General features: G+C 38.2%; 1 protein-coding gene across 2 annotated transcripts; it reads left to right on the forward strand.

Annotated features, from left to right (window-relative positions):
* Positions 1–102: 102 nt before the first annotated feature.
* LOC127809726 (RCC1 domain-containing protein RUG3, mitochondrial) lies at positions 103–20,312 on the forward strand. Of its 2 annotated transcripts, XM_052348752.1 has the most exons (9): positions 103–243; positions 577–846; positions 1,803–1,996; positions 2,095–2,154; positions 16,219–16,291; positions 16,548–16,719; positions 18,529–18,960; positions 19,041–19,232; positions 19,923–20,312. In XM_052348752.1, the coding sequence occupies exons 2-9, from the start codon at positions 594–596 to the stop codon at positions 19,987–19,989; spliced, it is 1,443 nt and encodes a 480-aa protein (XP_052204712.1). In that variant the 5' UTR covers positions 103–243; positions 577–593; the 3' UTR covers positions 19,990–20,312. The 2 variants fall into 2 exon arrangements, with proteins under 2 accessions (XP_052204712.1, XP_052204713.1); XM_052348753.1 differs by lacking the exon at positions 103–243 and having other exon boundaries at positions 253–846; positions 2,095–2,142.
* Positions 20,313–20,733: the final 421 nt, after the last annotated feature.

Here is a 20,733-nt window from a genome sequence, read left to right on the forward strand (position 1 = left end):
CATGGGGTGATAAACGTTATTTTAAGAATCAATGGGGAGGCAAATGCAAATAGGAATATTTGGTGGGCACGTATTTAATGAGGAAGATTGGAAATTGGAACTCGACCTCTCATTCGCCGACCTTTGCCAACGACTAGTTTTAAATACCCAATTTTCTTGGCATTTTCATTCGCTAGCATCCAATCCTTTGGATTTTCCCGGAAAAAACAATCTATAATTGCGCAATTGTTTCGCTAGATTGAGGTGAGTCGCCTTTTCGTTCTTGGTTTCGGAGACAACTATCTGCTGTGTCATTTTGGATTTCCGGTGCCCTATGTGCTTCCGCAATTGGGGGCTTTTCTAGCCTTCATTTTTGGTTACCGAGAGAAAGGAAAGAACGATCAAATTTCGAACACTATAAATTGAATCAGTTGGCAATTTCTTGTTCTACGGCATATCAGATAACTAGTTGAATCACTAGGCTAGATCAAATATTATTCAAGATCTGTCTTCCTTTTCTTTTCTTTGTTTTTTTCACCGTCGGTTTACCTTATAGAACTCGAATGCCTTCTATTATCGTGCTTCGTGAATGATCAGGTTTACAGCAGTGATAAATGGATATTAATGAGATTTTTGGTGATTCCAAACCTGTAAGTCTTCCAACCAAGAGTGCAATTTACGTATGGGGCTATAATCAATCTGGGCAAACAGGCAGAAAAGGGAAAGAATGGAACTTGAGGGTTCCAAAGCAGCTTCCTCCCGAGCTTTTTGGATGCCCCGGCGGTGTTAATTCCCGTTGGTTGGATATAGCTTGTGGCCGGGAGCATACTGCAGCTGTGGCCTCCGACGGCTCGCTTTTTACTTGGGGTTGGTGTATTTACCAATGCATTGTTCTTGAAATAATCTTTTCTTTTAGAAATACCTTTTCTAATGCATTGTTCTTGAAATTGTTACTTCTTTGAGAAATATCGTTTCCATATCTGCAATTTGATGCCCTATTTAGTTATTGGTTTTGGCATATTCCTTCTACGTGGTGGTATTTATATTTAAGAAGACTTTTGGATGATTTGTTTTCTTGGGGTTCTTTCACTTGTGTGAACGCCTAGTACCAGATTCTTAATTGTAACGTGCTTTTGTTGCTTTTTCTTTAATTCTGGTTCATTATCTAAATATTATGACAGTCTCTTATTTTTTACCAAAATCTTCTCATGCGTCAAAATTTTCAACTGCAAACTCAAACATTTAACATCAATATGTTTATGCTCAGAACTAGTTGATAACTAGCAGTTCTTCTCTTCTAAAGGCTGAATTGATGTATTTTTACAAAACTTGACCTGCTATGCTCTCTCTCTCTCTCTTTTTTTTTGGGGGGGGGGGTGGGGGGGGTGGGGGGGGTGGTGACAAATGGCCCAAAGTGTATTTCATCCTGTTGCATTAACAAAATTTAATTTTAAGTTCTTTTGTTTAGCATGAAGTTATTCTTAAAGGATTTTCTAGGAGGAATTAATACTCCAGGGCCATTTTTCTGATAGATATACAATATGGATATGATGCATATGAATGGAAACATTATCTCTATGTTCCTAAACATTTTCTCCCTGAAATAGGTTTTTGAGGTAAAATTCTTCATAAAAAAAAAGTCTTAAAAGTAAGCTATATTTTTCCACTAAAATAAGATTTAAGGAGTCAATAATTAACTCTCGACATTTATTTCATCTCAGTTACTTTCTCGGGGAAAATAAATTCCTTAAAATAGAACACATAGCTTGTATGTATTTACACAGATAAAAAATTAACAAGGGTTTACGCATACCTTCAAACAGGAGCAAATGAATTTGGTCAGTTGGGGGATGGAACTGAGGAAGGGAGAAAACAACCTAAGAAAGTAAAGCAATTGCAGACAGAATTTGTGTTGTCTGTAGCATGTGGAGCACATTGTACTGCTGCTATTTCTGAACCACGGGAGAATGATGGAACTGTAGCAACTAGAAGACTTTGGGTGTGGGGCCAAAATCAGGTTTTACTGGATATCTCTTTGGATTTGTTTGTTGTTCTTGTTCTTGTTCTTAATCTTTCATGGATTCTTATAAGTGCCTTTTCTTGCTTTTTTCATAGGGATCCAATTACCCACGTTTATATTGGGGGGCTTTTGCTCCAAATACGGTATTGCATATGGTTCTTCTTCTTCATCTTCTTCATCTTCTTCTTCTTCTTCTTCTTTATTTATTTATTTATTTTTTAAGCTTTCAAGATAATGAATATCCAGCTAATCAAACAGTTGTTCTCAAGGTGTTGGTGATAATTATTGAGTAAAAATAAATAAAGAAAAAGAACTATGCATAACAAGTATCATTATTGTTAGATCATGAATATCCTTTTCAGACACCTTCACAACTTATGCTCAGTTGCCCCAATAGATTGACTTAGCATTAAATAGTCTTAGAAATAACCAAAGACAATTTGTCTTCATTGATTAAAATGAGCAAGAACAGCATCCTCTTTTAAGGAGAGGATTATGAACAAAAAAAGGAAGGAAATAATCTAAATATTGACAGCATCCTAAACTACATCCTTGACTTACTATATTTACATATTATTTACATAAAACTCAGATCCTAAAATATTCTAGGATCAAGGACAAATCTCTCTTGATTTTAGCATATTTCCAGCACTCCTCCTCAAGCTGGCTTGTAGATGTCTTCCATAGCTAGCTTGTCAATAAGTTTATTAAATTGCTTCTTATGAAGACCCTTAGTTAGAACATTAGCAATTTGTTCAGTTGTTGGAAGATATGGCATGCATATTATTCCAGCATCGAGCTTTTCCTTGATGAAATGTTTGTCCACTTCTATATGTTTTGTACGATCATGCAATACCGGATTATGAGCAATAGAGATGGCAGCCTTGTTGTCACAATAGACTTTTATAGGTTTTGATTGAGGAAATTTCAGCTCTTCAAGTATCTTTTTGATCCACATCTCCTCACAGATTCCATGAGCAACAACTCTGAATTCTGCTTCTGCACTATTTCTAGCCACAACATTTTGTTTTTTGCTTCGCCAGGTGACAAGGTTTCCCCCAACAAACGAACAATAGCCTGAAGTAGATCTCCTATCATTAACACTTCCTGCCCAATCTGCATCAGTGTAGATCTCAACTTGTAGATGGCCATGTTTCTTGAATAGTAAGCCTCTTCCAGGAGAACCTTTCAGATATCTTAGGATTCTGTAGACTGCTTCAAAATGCTCTGGCCCTGGTGAGTGCATAAATTGACTCACCACACTCACTGCAAAAGCAATGTCAGGTCGCATATGAGACAAGTAAATTAATCTGCCCATAAGTCTCTGATATTGTTCCCTGTCCTTTACTTCTTCAGCTTTGACAGCATATAGTTTCACATTAGGCTCAATGGGAGTTTTTGACACCTTGCAGCCGAGTAATCCTGTTTCTCTAAGAAGGTCAAGAATATATTTTCTCTGATTGACAAAGATGCCTTCTTTGGATCTTGCAAACTCCATTCCAAGGAAGTATTTTAGGATTCCCAAGTCTTTGATTTGGAACTCATTTGCAAGTTTCTGCTTGAGGACTGCTAACTCTATCTCATTATTACCAGTTAAAATAATGTCATTAACATAAACAATCAAAATTGCAACTTTACCATCCTTTGAGTGTTTATAAAATATAGTGTGATCTGCTTGACTTTGAAGGAAGCCATAACTGGTAACTGCCTTTCCAAAGCGTTCGAACCATGCTCTTGGAGACTGTTTGAGACCATACAGGGATTTCTTCAGTCTACATACTTTGTTACTCCCAAGTTTATTTTCAAATCCAGGAGGTAAACTCATAAAAACCTCCTCTTCAAGATCACCATTAAGAAACGCATTTTTAACATCAAGTTGGTGTAGAGGCCAATCTGAATTTACTGCAAGAGACAACAGAACTCTGATAGAGTTTATTTTTTCCACAGGAGCAAAGGTCTCCTGATAATCAATCCCATAAGTCTGGGTGAAGCCTTACCCACTAGTCTGGCTTTGTACCTGTCAACACTCTCGTCAACCTTACATTTTATTGTAAACACACATTTACACTCTACTATTTTTTTGTCTCTGGGCAAGTTAACTATCTCCCAAGTACCACTTCTCCTTAGAGCATTCATCTCCTCTATAATTGCTAATTTCCAGTTTGGATCATCCAAAACTTCCTGTATATTCCTTGGCACAAACAAGTGTGAAATCCTAGATGTGAAAGCCTTATGATTCTTAGATAATATGTGGTAGGAGAGGTATTTAGCAATAGGATATTTAGTGCAACTCCTGACACCTTTCCTAATTGCTATAGGAATATCAAGATCAGAAATAGTAGGTAAATGATTGGAAATAGTTGAAGAATCAATTTTGGAACTATTAGGTAAAGTAGAAGGAGGTGGACTAGAAGTTGAAGTAGGAGTTCTTGAACTTACAGTGCCATTTATCAGGTTTTCAGACTGATTTTGTGCAGAATTGACATTCAAGTCTTTGTTCTTTTGATGAAATCTCTTCCTGGTATAAACCTGAAGTTCAGAATTTAGATCATTATGATCAGTTTGTAGTAATTCTCCCCCTGCCTGAGAAACCCCTTTACTTGGCATCAAAGATTCAGAATCTCCTAGGTAACCATTATCAGAAACATGTGATTCCTGAGTAGGACAAATTGCATTTGGAAGGGGGACAGAAACATCCCAAAAATTGTCTTCAGCTTCATGGTTCTCCCCCTGAAGGAATTTTTGGTAAAATAGGGTTTGTTTTCAACAAATGAGACATCCATACTCACGTGAGTCTTTTTTGTGAGAGGATCATAACACTTATAGCCTTTTTTATGAGAGGTATAACCCAAGAAAACACATTTGACAGCCCTAGGATCAAGTTTTGAGAGAAATTGAGTAGGTATATGAACATACACAGTACATCCAAAAACTTTGATGGGAAGGTCCGAATGTAATCTAGTGTTGGGAAAAATGTCTTTGAGGCACTCAAGGGGGGTTTGGTACTTTAATACTTTACTAGGCATCCTATTTATCAAATAGGACGCCGTTAAAACAGCTTCGCCCCATAAATATTTTGGAATATGCATAGAAAACATGATGGCACGTGCTACTTCGAGTAAATGTTAATTTTTACGTTCAGCAATGCCATTTTGTTGAGGAGTATACCGACAAGTAGTTTGGTGGTGAATACCATTGGTTTTCAAAAAATCCCCCAAGTGCTCATTGAAATACTCGGTGCCATTGTCAGAGTGTAAAGTGCCAATTTTGGTTTGAAATTGGTTTTCAATCTTAGTGTAAAAGTTTTTGAATAAAGTTTCCACTTCAGATTTTTTGTGCATCAAATAAATCCAACACAAACGAGTATGATCGTCTATAAAGGTAACATACCATTTTTTTTCAGATAGAGTAGAAATTTTAGATGGGCCCCAAACATCACTATGAATTATATAAAAAGGTTTGGATGCTTGGTAGGGCTTTGGTAAATATGTAGAACGATGATTTTTTGCCAAAATACAACTTTCATATTGAAAAGAAGAACAATCCATTTTTTTAAATAATTCAGGAAATAAACGTTTCACATATAGGTAAAACTAGGATGTCCTAATCTAAGATGCCATAGCATAATTGTGTCTTGAAGAGGAATTGAACTAGTACTACTAAAGCCCTAGCTTTTTTATTACCAGAAGACTTTTCATCAAAGTAGTAAAGACCTTCAATCATCTAGTATGCCCAATCATCGTCCCCAAGTTCTGGTCCTGAAATTCACAATAGGATTCAAAGAAAGTAACACGACAGTTAGAGTCTTTGCAAAGTTTACTAACAGACAAAAGATTGCAGGCCAAGTTAGGAACATGAAGAACAGAATGGAGATTAATTTTTTCGGTTAGTTGAATAAGACCTTTTCCTGCAATAGATGAAAAACTACCATCGACAATTCTGATTTTTTCATTTCCAGAGCTAGGAGAATAGGTATTAAATAAATAAGGAGAACTAGTCATATGATCGGAGGCTCCGGAATCAATAACTCATGGAGAGGAATGTAGACAAGAAAGAGCTTTAGGTTTTCTACCTGTGTGTGCCAAGGAAACACTAGGAATACCAGATGAGGAACTGGATTGTAACAGCTTCAAGAGTTGATCAATCTGCTCTTTGTTGAAGGGACCTGTGTCAACCTCATTTGCAGTAGGGACCCCATGGTTACTGCTTTTGTCTCCTCGCTTGTTGCTCTTCCAATTGGCAGGTTTGCCATGAATTTTCCAGCAAGTCTCACGAGTATGGCGTGGCTTGTTGCAATGGTCACACCAGACTCGAGGTCGCTCACTGCTTCTATGCTGGTAATGTGTAGCCTTGTAGGCAGCTGTATCAGTAAACAAGGCAGAATTTTCAATGGACTCACCAACAGTTTTTTTGCCGAGCATGACACTCTTTCGGCTTTCTTCTCTTCTAACCTCAGCAAATACTTCACCAATGGGAGGTAGGGGGGATCGGCCAATAATCCTCCCTCGGACCTCATCGAACTCAATATTAAGGCCAGCAAGAAACTTGTAAATACGGCCATCTTCAACCATTTTCTTGTGGTGGTTGCAATCTTCAGTAGATTTCCACTCATAAGTGTTGAAGAGGTCAAGATCTTTCCATAGTCTCTTCAAGGAATGGAAGTATTTAGTAACAGAATCGTCTCCTTGCCGAATCTCTCCCAGCTTCAAAGTTAACTCAAAAACCTGAGATTGGTTACCTAGGTCAGAGTACATCTGATTTACATTATCCCACAACTCCTTTGCAGTAGGATAACACATATAATTAGAACTGATATCTTCATCCATGGAATTAACCAACCATGTCATGACCATAGAGTTTTTAGCATCCCAAACAGAGTGTGCTGGATCATCCACTGCAGGTTCCTTTTTGTCGCCAGTAATGTAGCCAATTTTTCCTTGCCTGCGGATATACATCCGAACAGATTGAGACCAGCGAAGAAAATTATCACCATTTAAACGAATGGTGGTGATTTGGACAGAATGGGTACTTGAATGGTTTGGCTGGGTCGCTGGATATTTTGTTTGGATAGCAGCGGCAGGATTTAAGGATGTTTCGGAAGTGACTTCCGACATAACTTACATGCTGGAAGAGGAAAAAACAAGAAGAAATGAAGCACACAAGGTTACCAAGATCTGGGAGATGGCTGCAGAATTAGTTGCTGTCAATGTAAGGTGCCAGCAAGCAGAAGGCGGTCGCGGCTCTCTGCATAAGCGGTTGCAACAGTAATGTTGTGAATGACTGTGGCCGCCGCGTTGTGCAGAAGAAACAGTTGCGGCAGTGCTTTCCAGTGGCTACGGTGGTTGCGACGTGCGGTTGCGCTGCGCTGTGCAGCAACAGTGACTAAAACTGGTCAAGGTAGAGAAGTCGCGAGCAATCGGCAGTGGCTGAAGCGAACACAGCGAACCCAATCGGAGTGGGTGTCACCGTTCGGAAGTGAACGCTGGTCACGGTAGAGAGGTCGCGAGCAATCGGCAGTGGCTGAAGCGAACACAGCCGACCCAATCGAACACCGCTTGCACTTACCCAGCGGAAGCTTGCACTCGCAGGCGGTAGAAAGAATCCTGGCAGTTGACGATGGAGGACGCGACAGAGAAGATGACCTTGGGTCAATCTTGGGTGGCCGCGACCAGCAGATTCAGGCTTGGTGAAGGCTGGGAATTGTCGAATCCGGGCATCAGCAATCAATCGAGAGGCCAATAGAGGAGGCGTAGACGGTTGCGCGAAGAGCCTCACACGGAGTGGATGGCTGGGATTTAATCCAGCTCTGATACCATCTTAGAAATAACCAAAGACAATTTGTCTTCATTGATTAAAATGAGCAAGAACAACATCCTCTTTTAAGGAGAGAATTATGAACAAAAAAATGAAGGAAATAATCTAAATATTGACAGCATCCTAAACTACATCCTTGACTTACTATATTTACATATTATTTACATAAAACTCAGATCCTAGAATATTCTAGGATCAAGGACAAATCTCTCTTGATTTTAGCATATTTCCAGCAAATAGTCACCTTCACAGCTAATAAAATCAGTTGTTATCAAGGTATTGGGTATAATCATTCAATAAAAAAATAAATAAAAAAGAACTATGTATGGAAAGTATCATTACTATGCACCTTGACAACTTATGTTTAGTTGCCCATAAATAGACTTCTAGTTAAAGTCTCATTTGGTTGTCTGGGAAAAAAATTGTTCCTATAGCGTCCATATCATTATTATTACCAACTTATTTGATGATTTATGCACTTATTTGTTGCATATATGTCTTTCAGATTGAGGCTTTTTGTGAGAAGGAGAGTAAATAATTTAAAATTGTGGCATCACTATCATCATTAATTGCAGAGTAAAAGACACAAGGGTCCAAACTTATAGGTTCTTTCTATTTTTGTCACCAAACATCAATTTGTTGCAAATGTATCACCTAATTTTAATTTTCTTTACAATGTGATCACATTTTGAATTTTTCGGCATTTCCCTCATCGGAGATAGTGAGCTGGTGCTGACTGGACCAGCATTAGTACACATTAGCATTGCCTTGTTGGCACACTTGTTGACTGGGTTAAGGCACCCAGTGAATGTGCAATACGTGTCGCGTGGTCCCCTATTGCCACATCAGCCCTTCCCTCTCTCCTAGAGCACTTTCTCTCTCTTGTTGCTTACTCTCTCTCTTTTTTCCATTTTTTCTCTTGATTCTCGAGTGTGATTTTGTTCACCCTGGGGGTAAAAAAGTCATTTTGGGCCTCCTTCCATACCTACCACTCTGTTTCTCTCTCCTCTCTCTCATTCCTCTCGCCATCGACTCGTCGACCATTGCTCGTTGCTCTACCTCGCTGCCTTGCCTTGCCGCTGCATAGTGGCTAGGCAAGGCGAGGCGGCGAACTCACCGACCGTTGCATCGTCGCCTCGCCTCACCTCACCTTGCTGTTGTGCAACAATGAGGCGAGGCGGTGGGAGGAAAGAGAGAGAGAAGAGAGAAACGGCCAAGCGAGGTGGCAGGTCAGCGTGTAGCAGCGAGACGACGGTCGGCAAGTCAGCGGTGGGAGGAAGGAGAGAAAGAGGAGAGAGAAAGGGGGCGGGTAGAGAGGGAGGTCCAAAATGACTTTTTTACCCCCAGGGTGAACAAAATCGCACTCTCGATTCCCTCTCTTCTTTCCTTCTCTTCAATCTTTCTCTTCCAATTGCGATTCCTCTCAATTCAAACCCAACTCACTTTAATTATCCATTCCCCTCACTTCGATTTCGATAGCCTATTTCCTACCTCTAACCCATTTTTCTTCTTAGATCTCATAATCCATTTCACTCTCACAATCTATCTCTAACACTAGAAACCCTAACTCTTTAATCCGCACAAGGAAATGGCAAGAGATGTTCTTCCTCGCTACAAATGTGGCCGGCCTTGTCTCCTAAGGATGTCATGGACTGAACTTAACCCTGGAAGGAGATTTTTTCGATGTAGAAATTTTGGGGATGAGTATTAAATATTTGTGAAACAAGCCTAAAAAGTAATCAAAGGCTTGAATAAATTTCATAAAACACACATGAAAAATATATATAGGTTGTGTCCTACTTTTTCTCCTATAAAGTAGGAGAAGATTTAGGATATCTATCTCCTAGAAAATACGATAAACTATTTCCTAAAACTTAGGAAATAAATATAAACTTTACAACAAGTGTTATTCCTAGGGTCACTAGATCAAATTTCTTAAACAAGAATTCATCCACTCTTCAACTGCACACACTCACGGATTTAAACTTAAGAGCAGAATTAATGTAATCAACATAAATAATAAACAGAAATATATGCTAATAGAAACAAAAAGTAAAGAATTCACAATTCAAGATATAAATCAAAAAATCAAACCACATGAAACTGATTTTATCCTGGTTCGGATTGCAAGTGTTGCAACCCTACATCCAACAGTCAAACGCCCCTCAAGCAACTTTCTTTATTCCGTATGAATGATTAGTACGCAGTTAGTTCCCTTCCTTTGGTTCTCGAGTACATCAAACCTTCGCTCCCCAAGATTACAAAGCTATCTATCAACACTAGCCTTTCTCTCAAAACGAACAATACTCGTTACAACAGAAAATGAAACTCTCCTCTTTCTCTCGACTACCCCTTGTCCTCTATTTATAATAATGGGCAGACATCCCAATATAACCGACTGGGATTAGATAATTACAGTTTAAACCCCCAAACATATACTAATAACATTTAGGTATTATTTCTAACTGCCTATCTACACTCTAGCCGACAAAAGAATTGTCATCAGTGATCTTCTAGGATAACTTGAGGAAAACATATTAACAGCAAGATTTACAACAAGAAAACTCTAGGATTATTCAACTGATTTAATCTTCAACGGTGAGTTATCTCTTCCTTTATCCGCATCTTCCACATTCCTTCTTAGCTTTGAAGTCTCTTCATCTTAGGATCCTCTAATTTTGTCTAACACTCCCCCTCAAGCTGGAGAATAGATGCAAGTCATTCCCAACTTGCTAATTAATGATTCAAACCCTAGTCTTGCAGTTGCTTTTGTGAATACATTAGCTATTTGATTAGTGGTAAGAATATAAGACAAACTGATCCCACTTTCTTCGATCTCCTTTTTATAAAACTTCGGTCTATCCTCACATGTTTCATCTGGTTATGTTGAACAGGATTTTTCACAATGTTGATAGCTGATTTGCTATCACTATAAACCCTTGTTGGTAGAGTTAAGGGTATCCCCAAGTCTTCCATTAGCCTTTCTAACTAGATTACCTCACAAATTTCTTGAGCTATGGCTTGGAATTCAGCTTCAGCATTGCTGCGGGCCACCACTAATTGCTTCTTGCTTCTCCATGTAACCGCATTTTCCCATAGCTTAGTGCAATAGCCCGAGGTTGATCTATTGTCCTCACAAGACCCTGCCCAATCTACATCTACAAAGCCTTCAACTCCTATTTCCTCAGTTTTCTTGAGCAATAAGCCTTTCCCAGGTGTTCTTTTGAGATATCTCAAGACATGAAACACAGCTTTCAAGTGTCTTTGAGTAGGAGAATGCATATATTGACTTTCTATACTTATTGCATAGGCTATGTCCATCCTAGTAAGTGACAAATATATTAGTCTTTTAACCAATCTCTGATACCTCTCCTTATCTATGGGGGTATCATCCCCTTCCTCATCAATTTTCTAGCCCTTTTCCAAAAGAGTCTCAACAGGCCTACATGCCAGCATTCTCGTATCTTTTAGTAGATCTAGGGTATATTTCTGTTCTGAAATGAATAAGCCTTCCTTGCTCCTAGCTACCTCCATTCCTAGGAAGTACCTCATAATTCCTAGATCTTTTACCGCAAATTTGGCCCTCAATCGTTGTTTCAAGCTTTCAATTTCCTGTAAATCATCCCTTGTCACAATAATGTCATCAACATAAACAATTAGTATAACTTTCTTTTCTCTTGCCGTATGTTTTATAAGCAAGGTATAGTTGGCTTGCCCTTGTTTATATTCCACTCGGTTTAAAGTCATGCTAAATTTCTTGAATCAGGCCCTTGGGGACTGTTTTAATCCGTATAGGGACCTCTTGAGCTTGCATACACTGTCACAACCAGCTCCTTGTTCAAAACCTGGAGGGAATTCCATGTATATCTTCTCATCCAACTCACCATTTAGAAATGCATTTTTGATATCAAATTGAAACAATGACCAGTCTAAATTAACAGCAAGGGAGAGTAATACCCGAATGGAATTAAGTTTGGCCATAAGAGCAAAAGTCTTCTCATAGTCAATCCCATAGGTTTATGTAAACCCTTTGCCCACCAATCTAGCCTTGTATCTTTCAATACTTCACTCTGCATTATTCTTCACAGAAAAACCCATCTACATCCTACTACCTTTTTGTTTGAAAGTAGTTTTACAATATCCCAAGTATTGTTTTTAACCAAGGCATCCAAGGTAGTCATCTCCTCTCCTCCATAACTGTCGCCTTCCACTTAGGGTCATTCATAGCTTCTTGGACATTTTTTGGAATTCTAATGCTATCAGGAATTGATGCTCCCCCTTGAGAGCATACTGGCAGATTAGGATCAAGGTGAGGAAATGAGGGAATAGGAGTTCCTGTTGACCTTTGAGCCTCAGGAAAGAGGATTGGAGGCTAGTAGAAAGATATGTCTTCATAAAAAGTGACATCAGTGGACACAAGGATTTTTCTAGTGTTAGGACAATAACACTTATATCCCTTTTGGGAAGGAGAGTACCCGATAAAGATATATTTGATGACTTTGGGATCCAGTTTGGTTTGAGAGATATTGTTGTTGTGTATATACACAACACAACCAAATATCTTAGGAGCAAGAGAATTTAGGAAAACAGTATTTGGGTAGAGGTCACAAAGGACATCAAGAAGGGTTCTGAAACTCAAAGTTTTAGAGGGAATGCGATTAATCAAATATAAAGCTGTGAGAACAACCTCTCCCCAATAGGAATAAGGAACATTGGTAGTAAACATCATAGCTCGAGCCACTTCTAAGAGATGTCTATTTTTTCTTTTAGCTACATCATTTTGTTGTAGTGTGTATGGGCATGAGCTTTGATGTAAATACCATGTTTAGATAGGTAGTTGGTAATAGAGAAATATTCTTGACCATTATCAATGCGAAGAATGTGAATTGAAGTTTGGAACATGTTCAAGATAAATTTGTGGAATTTCTTGAATATGTTGCTTGCTTCGGATTTTTCCCTCATAAGGTACACCCAACAAGTTTTGGAATGATCATCAATAAATGTTATAAACCATCTAGAACCAGAAATATTTGGGTGTTTAGATGGTCCTCAAATATCACTATGGATCAAATGGAAAGGTGTAGATGGTTTATAGGATTTAATAGGATGGGGAGATGGAGAGTGTTTTGCAAGAGTACACTGCTCACATGAGAAAATTTGATCTTTATTGATGAAAAATTTGAGAGTACAAGAATTTTAAATAGGGAAAACTAGGGTGTCCTAATCGTTTATGCCACAATAGATCTTTGGCATTTGTTGTGACTATTAGACCAGCCTTATTTGTGGAAGAGGTTGAAGCATCCTCTGTCAAGTATTATAGGCCATCCCTTGCCTTAGTACTGCCAATCATCCTCTCCGATGCTTGGTCCTAAAATAAGCAATAGGATGGAAAGAAAGTGATACAACAATTCATATCTTGAATGATCTTATTGACTGATAATAGATTGCATTGTAACCTTGGTACATGTAGGATTGATTTTAACTTCAATTCAAAAATATATACTGTTCCAAGTCCTAGGGCATGTGAGGTTGTGCCATTGGCCATAGAAATATCAATAGAAGTGCTACAAGGAGTATATTTAGTCATTGAGGAGGCTGAACAAGCCATATTATCTGATGCACTAGCCTTTTTGAAATTTGAGAGTAGGGAGAATTACCTTGCACGACAGTAGATGTCGTAGGAAGACTTGGGGAAGCTGTACCTTGATTGAGCAACCTATATAAGGCCTGAATCTGGTCCTCTGTCAGGTTGAGATTGGTGTTCTTCCCGGTTTCTGTTGGTACATCTGCTATGTAAGCAGATTGTGTAATCTCCCTTTTGTTTCGTGGCTTCTAGTTAGCTAGTTTGCCATGGATCTTCCAACATGTCTCATTGGTGTGGTAAGGTCTTTTGCAGTGGTCACACACACCACTGTTTATCCCTTCCTAGGATCTTTGGTAGGTTGTCTCCTTGTTTAAAAATAGTAAGAGTCGAATTCTGATGAGTCAAGGAAGGCTCACTTTGCTGATTGAGCATAACCTTACATCGGCTTTCTTCCTTCCTTACTTTCGAAAAAATTTCCTTGAGTGATGGTAGAGGCTTTGTACCCAAGATCCTTCCTATTAACTTCATCCAAATCATGGTTAAGTCCATGTAAAAAATCAAACACAATCTTTTTCAATCATCTTGCTATATTTAGCATTGTCTTAATTGCATTCCCAATCAACAGTATAGAATAGATCCATTTCATGCCATAGTTTGACAAAAAAATTAAAGTAATCAGTGACATTTAGAGTATCTTGTCTGGTTGTTCTAATGGCTGACCTAATCTCAAAAGCATCGGGATGAATTTTCTAAAACGGAGTACATCTCTTGGATTGAATCCCATATTTCCTTTGCAATCTTGTAGAATAGGTAAGTCCTACCTATTTAAGGCTCCATCAAATTTATCAGCTAGGCCATTATGGTGGAGTTTTCTGTCTCCCAAACACCATAAGTGGCTGCTATGGTTGGTGGAGGAGGAATAGAACGGGTTAGATATCTGGATTTTCCCTTTCCTTTGATTACCAACATCACGGATTGAAACCATTCTTTGAAATTACTCCCATTCAATTTGTGGTGAGTAATCTGCAGAGGATGGTGATCAATTGGATTGGTGGAAAGATTTGTTGTAGCAGATGGAGGACTAAGAATGTTTGGAGAGCTTGTGGCTGATGCTTCGGTTAAGGTAGAGGGTTTTGGTGAGCTTCGGCCATATTCTCGTGCACAACCTTGATTCCAATGCTATGAGTAATCAAAACCTAGCTCTGATACCATGAAACAAACCTAAAAAATAATCGGAGGCTTGAATAAATTCCATAAAACACATGAAAAATATATACAGGTTGTGTCCTACTTTTTCTCCTATAAAGTAGGAGAAGATTTAGGATATCTATCTCCTAGAAAATAGGATAAACTATCTCCTAAAACTTAAGAAATAAATTTAAACTTTACAACAAGAAAACTCTAGGATTATCCAGCTGATTTAATCTTCAATCGTGAGTTATCTCTTCCTTTATCTGCATCTTCTACATTCCTTCTTAGCTTTGAAGTCTCTTTAGCTTGGGATCCTCTAATTTCGTCCAACAATTTGTGTTGAAAATTTGAAGTAGGAAATGTTTGTAGTAGGATTTGAATGATTGTGTGTCTAGTGCGCTTAATTCTTTCCATTTCCTACCTTAATTCTTCATGCCATGTGAATCACAGGTCCAAGAGGGTCATTGTGACTTCTTTGATTGGTATGATCCACTAATGAGTGAGAGGCTTCTAAGGAATGAATATGCAGAGAAGATGAGTGAGAGGCTTCACCCCATTTTTATTTACAATTTGCTTCAATGTAAACCCTAGCTTTACATTTTCCTTAATTTCTTAACTTTAAAAACTGAAATTTGAAGGCGCACTCTTTTTTCAATTCCTGGGCCTCTTGAACCTCTGTCTGCTATAAAATATTAAGGTTCACTCGTAGAGATTTTGGGTTTGAAGTGAGGGAGAGGGAAAGAAGAGAGGGAATCGCAATTGGAAGAGAGCAAAAGAAGAGAGAATTGAGAGCAAAAGGGAAAAGAGGAGAGAGAGATGGGCTAACATGGAAAAAATAAGAGAGGCGGTCCCCACTTGCCATGTGGCGACCTTCTATTTGCTCTCATTACATGGTCAACATGTGAACCACCTCCAAACTTGTGATTAGGATTAATGAAGGCTACCTCAACCATGTTATCAACTTCGAGGAGGCCTTCGACAGAAAATTCTAATTGTGACCACATTGCGAAGAAAATCAAACATTCGCAATTCATCTGCAATAAATTGAAGGTTAGTGTCCAAATTAGAAATAAGTACAAAGTTTAGTGACCCTAGGTCTCTTTTACCCTCAATTGCGCCTTATCCTAACCAAGTTAGGGTCAGTGGAATTTCATTCATAATGACAATTGACTTCTAAAAACATTGACAATTCAAATTCGTGCAAAAGAACAATGTGGCAAAATTTTATGCTGAGTTCCCTACCTAAAGAAACCTTTCATGAGATAAAGTTCCAATACCATCTTCACAAGGAAAGGTTTCATGAAATGGTGGTGAATGAAGGTAATTGATAAGCTTGTAACAAAATGGCTTGCATGTGCACTGTTTAAATGGCCTCAAATGGAGTCAATTATCAGGATCTGCTTCATGCTTGCTTGTTCATATTAATAAAATTTCCTCTTCTTGATGAACATAGTCATGTCTGTGGTTTAGTGTTTATTTAGACATATTGGTCATTCATATAAGATGAACTATTAGTGTCATGGTCTTCTGTTTTTATTATGAAGACATTCTCATAAATCATAAACAATGTATTCAGCCTTTTGTCTTACCATTACGTGGAGTGAACCTTGATACCGGACATTTCTTGTAGATTATACGTCAAGTCTCTTGTGGGGCTGTTCATGTTGTGGCTTTATCAGAAGAGGGCCTGCTACAAGCTTGGGGTAATCATATTTGGAATCATTATGTTACACTTGTTTAGAAAATGGTTTTGGATATTATGTACATTTTTAGTTGGTTTGATTAATAATGTGTATGTATGCAAGCATGGACCTGTTCATATTTTGGTTATTATATATTATATTTAGCTGCAAGTTGTAATCTTGCAGTGAACATAAGTTAGGTAAGGAAGCCTTCAGATTCCATGTCAGAATTATGCTATGTATTAATTGGAATTTTATCAATGTTCTGATAAACCAGGCTACAATGAATATGGTCAACTTGGCAGAGGTGTTACTTGTGAAGGACTTCAGGGGGCACGTGTTATAAGTGCATATGCAAAATTCCTTGATGAGGCCCCAGAGCTTGTAAAGATTATTCAAGTGTCATGCGGGGAGTATCACAGTGCAGCTATTTCAGAGAAAGGAGAGGTGTAAGTGATCTGAAGGACCTTTTTGATGGAGATAACCTCTGCTTTTAGGCATGAGAAATGTGGCTATCCGCATGGCACAAGTGAAATTGATTAAAAAGTTTAGAAAACACTTACATGGAGCTCGTGTTTAGTCAGGAGACAGGATGTGGTGGAAATTGGATATGTCTTGATTTCCCAGTTCTGCCCTCTAGCATGCTCACTTGTTTATGGATATACACTATAGACCATGAAAATTGTGACTTGAATCATTCGGTTCACTTGTTTATACTGCCTAGTTGTAGATGTGTTAAACTTGATCCCGTTTATATATAACATGGCCAAATTAGTAACGGCAAGTAGTTTCATTCTAAAAATGCATGTTTATATATTTGTGTTTGAATCATTTATTACTCTGTGTTTACTGTTTGTAGTAGCATTACTAGGCATCATCTAGGATGGTGGTACAGGAGGTGAGGGGTTAGATAGGAGGAGGAGTGAGATACATGGAATGGCTTGACAGTTCATGTAGGCCATTCATAGAGGTTAAAGCAGCAATATATAAATGGCTACAAGTATAATACATTTTTGTATTTGTAGTCCTAGGATAAGCAAAAAAGGTTTTCCCCTTCTTTTGAGAATGGGAAAAGTAAAGTAAAATGCACATATACATATACATATGTATGTATGTATAAAACATGTGTGGCCTAGTGGCATTTTGAATAATGTTTAAACTCGGGCAAAAAGTTGCTTTTTGTATGTCTGGCAATGTGAGGTTAAAGATTCCATAATTTGAAATTTATCTTAAAGAGTGTTGATAATGTAGGTTGGACTCAAGTCTCAAAAGAAATATTTGTGATGTCTTGAAAGATACAAATTTCAGTTGGTTCCAGATGAAAATGACGTTTTTGACCTATGGAACATTTAATTTCAGTTGCCCCTTAAGAGGTTGGATTTTCCTTTCGGTTGGTTAATGTCACAAATTTGAATTTCAGACCTTTGCAAAACATTCAAATTAATCATTTAAAATTGCACCCCTCAGATGGTGTCATTTGCCTCAACTTGAATGGAGATAGAGGATTCCTGTAGCTAACACCATATAGTTGGGAGAGTTTTTGCTGAGTAGAGTTAAATTTAACATTTAAAATGTTACATTTGTGGTACCTAGTTCATTTGAGCCAATTCATGAATTTGATAAGTCAAGTTATGAACTTGAATCATTAATGAATTAAAATGAACTGAATAGGAATTTTACAGTGTCTATATGTGAATTTGTGACCTGGTTAATTGGGGCGAAGCTCATTAATGAATTAGAATGATTGTGTGAGGCAGGTAGGTGAGTGAGTTGGGCATCCTAGGGCATAATGTTAGTCACGAAATATCGTATTAGCAATTGCTTTAAGTTTAATGCTAGTGTTTGTATGATATGTTTTCTAAATTAAGCTGGGTACTTGATGTTTCTTTGAAACATGTAAGCGACCTTAGAAAGGAATCTATGTAAACTGTCAGATGCATGCACATGAAGTATTTGCATGTGAGATTTCTGTTTCGGTAGAAGAGCATATTCTCTCTTTGAAATAATTATTTCTTTTCCTTTTCTTTCTTTTTTAATTTGGGTTAGATGTCAGGGAGTCTTATTCATTTTTCGTAGTTTCTTTTATTTAAATTTTGAGGAATTTTTTACACGCCTGGAGATACTAGGCTCTGGGACATGTAATCTTTGGTGCAGGGTTCCTCCCATAGTTGTTAATGTTTTCAACATTTGACTTTTTATATGTACTTCACCACTTGGGCATTATTCAAAGAATGTCTCTCTGTAAATATTATTCACAGCTATACCTGGGGGCTAGGAACCATGGGCCAACTTGGGCATTGTTCACTTCAGTCTGGAGATAAGGAGCTTTTGCCAAGGCGAGTTTCAGCAATAGATGGAATCTGTGTAAAAGATATTTCATGTGGTGGTGTACATACATGTGCTCTGGCTGAGATGGGGGCTCTTTATGCTTGGGGTGGTGGTCAAGCTGGCCAGTTAGGCCTTGGCCGTCAAACTGGATTCTTCTCGTGCAACCCTAATGAATCTGGAACACTGTTGCGCAACATACCTGCTTTGGTTGTCCCAACTGGGGTGCAACTTGTTGCATGTGGACATTCTCACACACTTATTTATACCAGAGATGGGAGAATTCAGGGGTGGGGTTATAACAGCTATGGCCAGGCTGCTAATGAGAAATCGACATATGCTTGGTATCCATCTCCAGTTGACTGGTAAGAAAGTGCTAACTTCTGACATAACGAGAATCCAATTGTTTGACCATTTTGTTGATGGAAGTGTACTCCTGGTGTAGGTGTGTTGGGGAAGTACGAAAGTTAGCAGCTGGTGGTGGTCATTCAGCAGTGCTGACAGATGCATGTTCTTTGAAGGAATTGTGTGAATTTAGGCTTGCAGACAGTGTCACTTTGGCTAATGCTTCTGAGATCGAGGATGTTGCAACCAGAACTGGATCAGATGCTCTAGCACGGCTTTGTCAAAGATTAAGGTATTTGCCTCTTTGTTTATGGTTTATGAAAAAATCCTTCACTAGTTTTCACTGATGCAGTTATATAGATACAACCCCACCCTCCCCCCACCCCCCCCCAAAAAAATAAATAAAGAAAGAAAGAAAGAAAGAAAGAAAAGCCCCATATTCCAAAAGAACAAAAAGGAAAGAAACTAGAAGATGAGAAGGGAAAAAAAAAAAGAACTACAAATTGTTTATTACGTTTTGCAGCAAGTCTAAGTTAATTTTTACCTTCCTAGACCTTGATCTCCTATCTGCAACAATTTTTTGAGTCATGCTATAAAAGATAGAAACTTCTGCATTGTTGGATTGCAGGTGCACAATATAAAAGAGAAACATATTTAATTCGGCTTGTGTACCAGTTTATGAACCTGTGCCCTAATTTTGGTTGTAATGTGCAAAAACAGTGTATACTGGGCGGTTGAGTTGTTTGCCCTCTTCTTTTAATCTACAGTAGAGAAAGACTGTCTTACAAGAGAGCACAAGCAAAAAGGAGTGTCCACTCATCCACAATAATAGAGACAATAAGTTGTAACCCTTCAAACAGAATAAAACTATCTAAACCCTTGAGCGCTCTCCTATTTACTCTGCCCATGTTCTCTAAATGCATAAAAATAAGTGGGTTTTGTTTGCCAGACAGCCACATAAATCTGTTGTTTGTATGCGCAGGGAGCATCAGCTAGATGTTGGTGGTCGCAACCATGAAGACGATGAATTAGGTGATGGAAGGACCTAAAAAAAAAAAAATCAGGTAGTCCTTGTATAGCCAGTCATTCTATCTGGGATGATTCTTATTGATCAAGCCCACAGAATGAAAGTGGGGAACTGTTGTATGCTGATGTATTAATAACGAGTAATATTGTAAACTTTAAATTCAGAAAGCAATTACTAGTTGATAGTGGTTTCATATAGCATAGAAGAGGCTGTCATGCTGTATTCTGCATTGAGTTGACGCCTCTACCTAAAACCAATCCGTTTAAATATAATCGGGCATTCCTGAGAACTGTTTTGCATTGTACCAATGTAAACTCTGTTTGCAAGAAGGGCACTTCCATTTTACCAATGGTTTCCCATTGGAATATCTTCATTTCTATAATGTTCACAGGAGAATTAAACACTTATATCTTCATTTATTCTTTTGACAAATGAACTATTTTCCAGGTTCTAGGAGAGAACTCAGCTCAGAATATCTCCAGTTCTGTCTTGTTCATAGCATAATTCTACTCTTTCCCCCCTGTTCTGTATCAGGAGAAAATCATACTGGGAAAAGTCCAACCCTTTTCCTTATTTTAGTTTCTGCTGTTGTAAAGTGTCTTGGAAACTGGGTTAATTGTTTCCATGTTAATGCTTAGGGCACAAAACCACTGCATTAGAGAGAGAGGTTGCTACATTCTAGGACCTGATAGACCAACCATAGATGGGAAGGCAGACAACCTGAATCTCTGTGCACAAAATTCTAATAACAGAATATCAGGAACTA

This window comes from Diospyros lotus, chromosome 9, assembly GCF_014633365.1.
Source record: "Diospyros lotus cultivar Yz01 chromosome 9, ASM1463336v1, whole genome shotgun sequence".
NCBI lineage: Eukaryota > Viridiplantae > Streptophyta > Magnoliopsida > Ericales > Ebenaceae > Diospyros > Diospyros lotus.

Coding starts and splice junctions, on each gene's coding strand:
- LOC127809726 (XM_052348752.1), top strand. CDS start 594: ATGGATATTAATGAGATTTTTGGTGATTCCAAACCTGTAAGTCTTCCA. Junction 16,720..18,528: donor ATTTCAGAGAAAGGAGAGGT/GTAAGTGATCTG, acceptor TATTATTCACAG/CTATACCTGGGGGCTAGGAA. Junction 19,233..19,922: donor CGGCTTTGTCAAAGATTAAG/GTATTTGCCTCT, acceptor TTGTATGCGCAG/GGAGCATCAGCTAGATGTTG.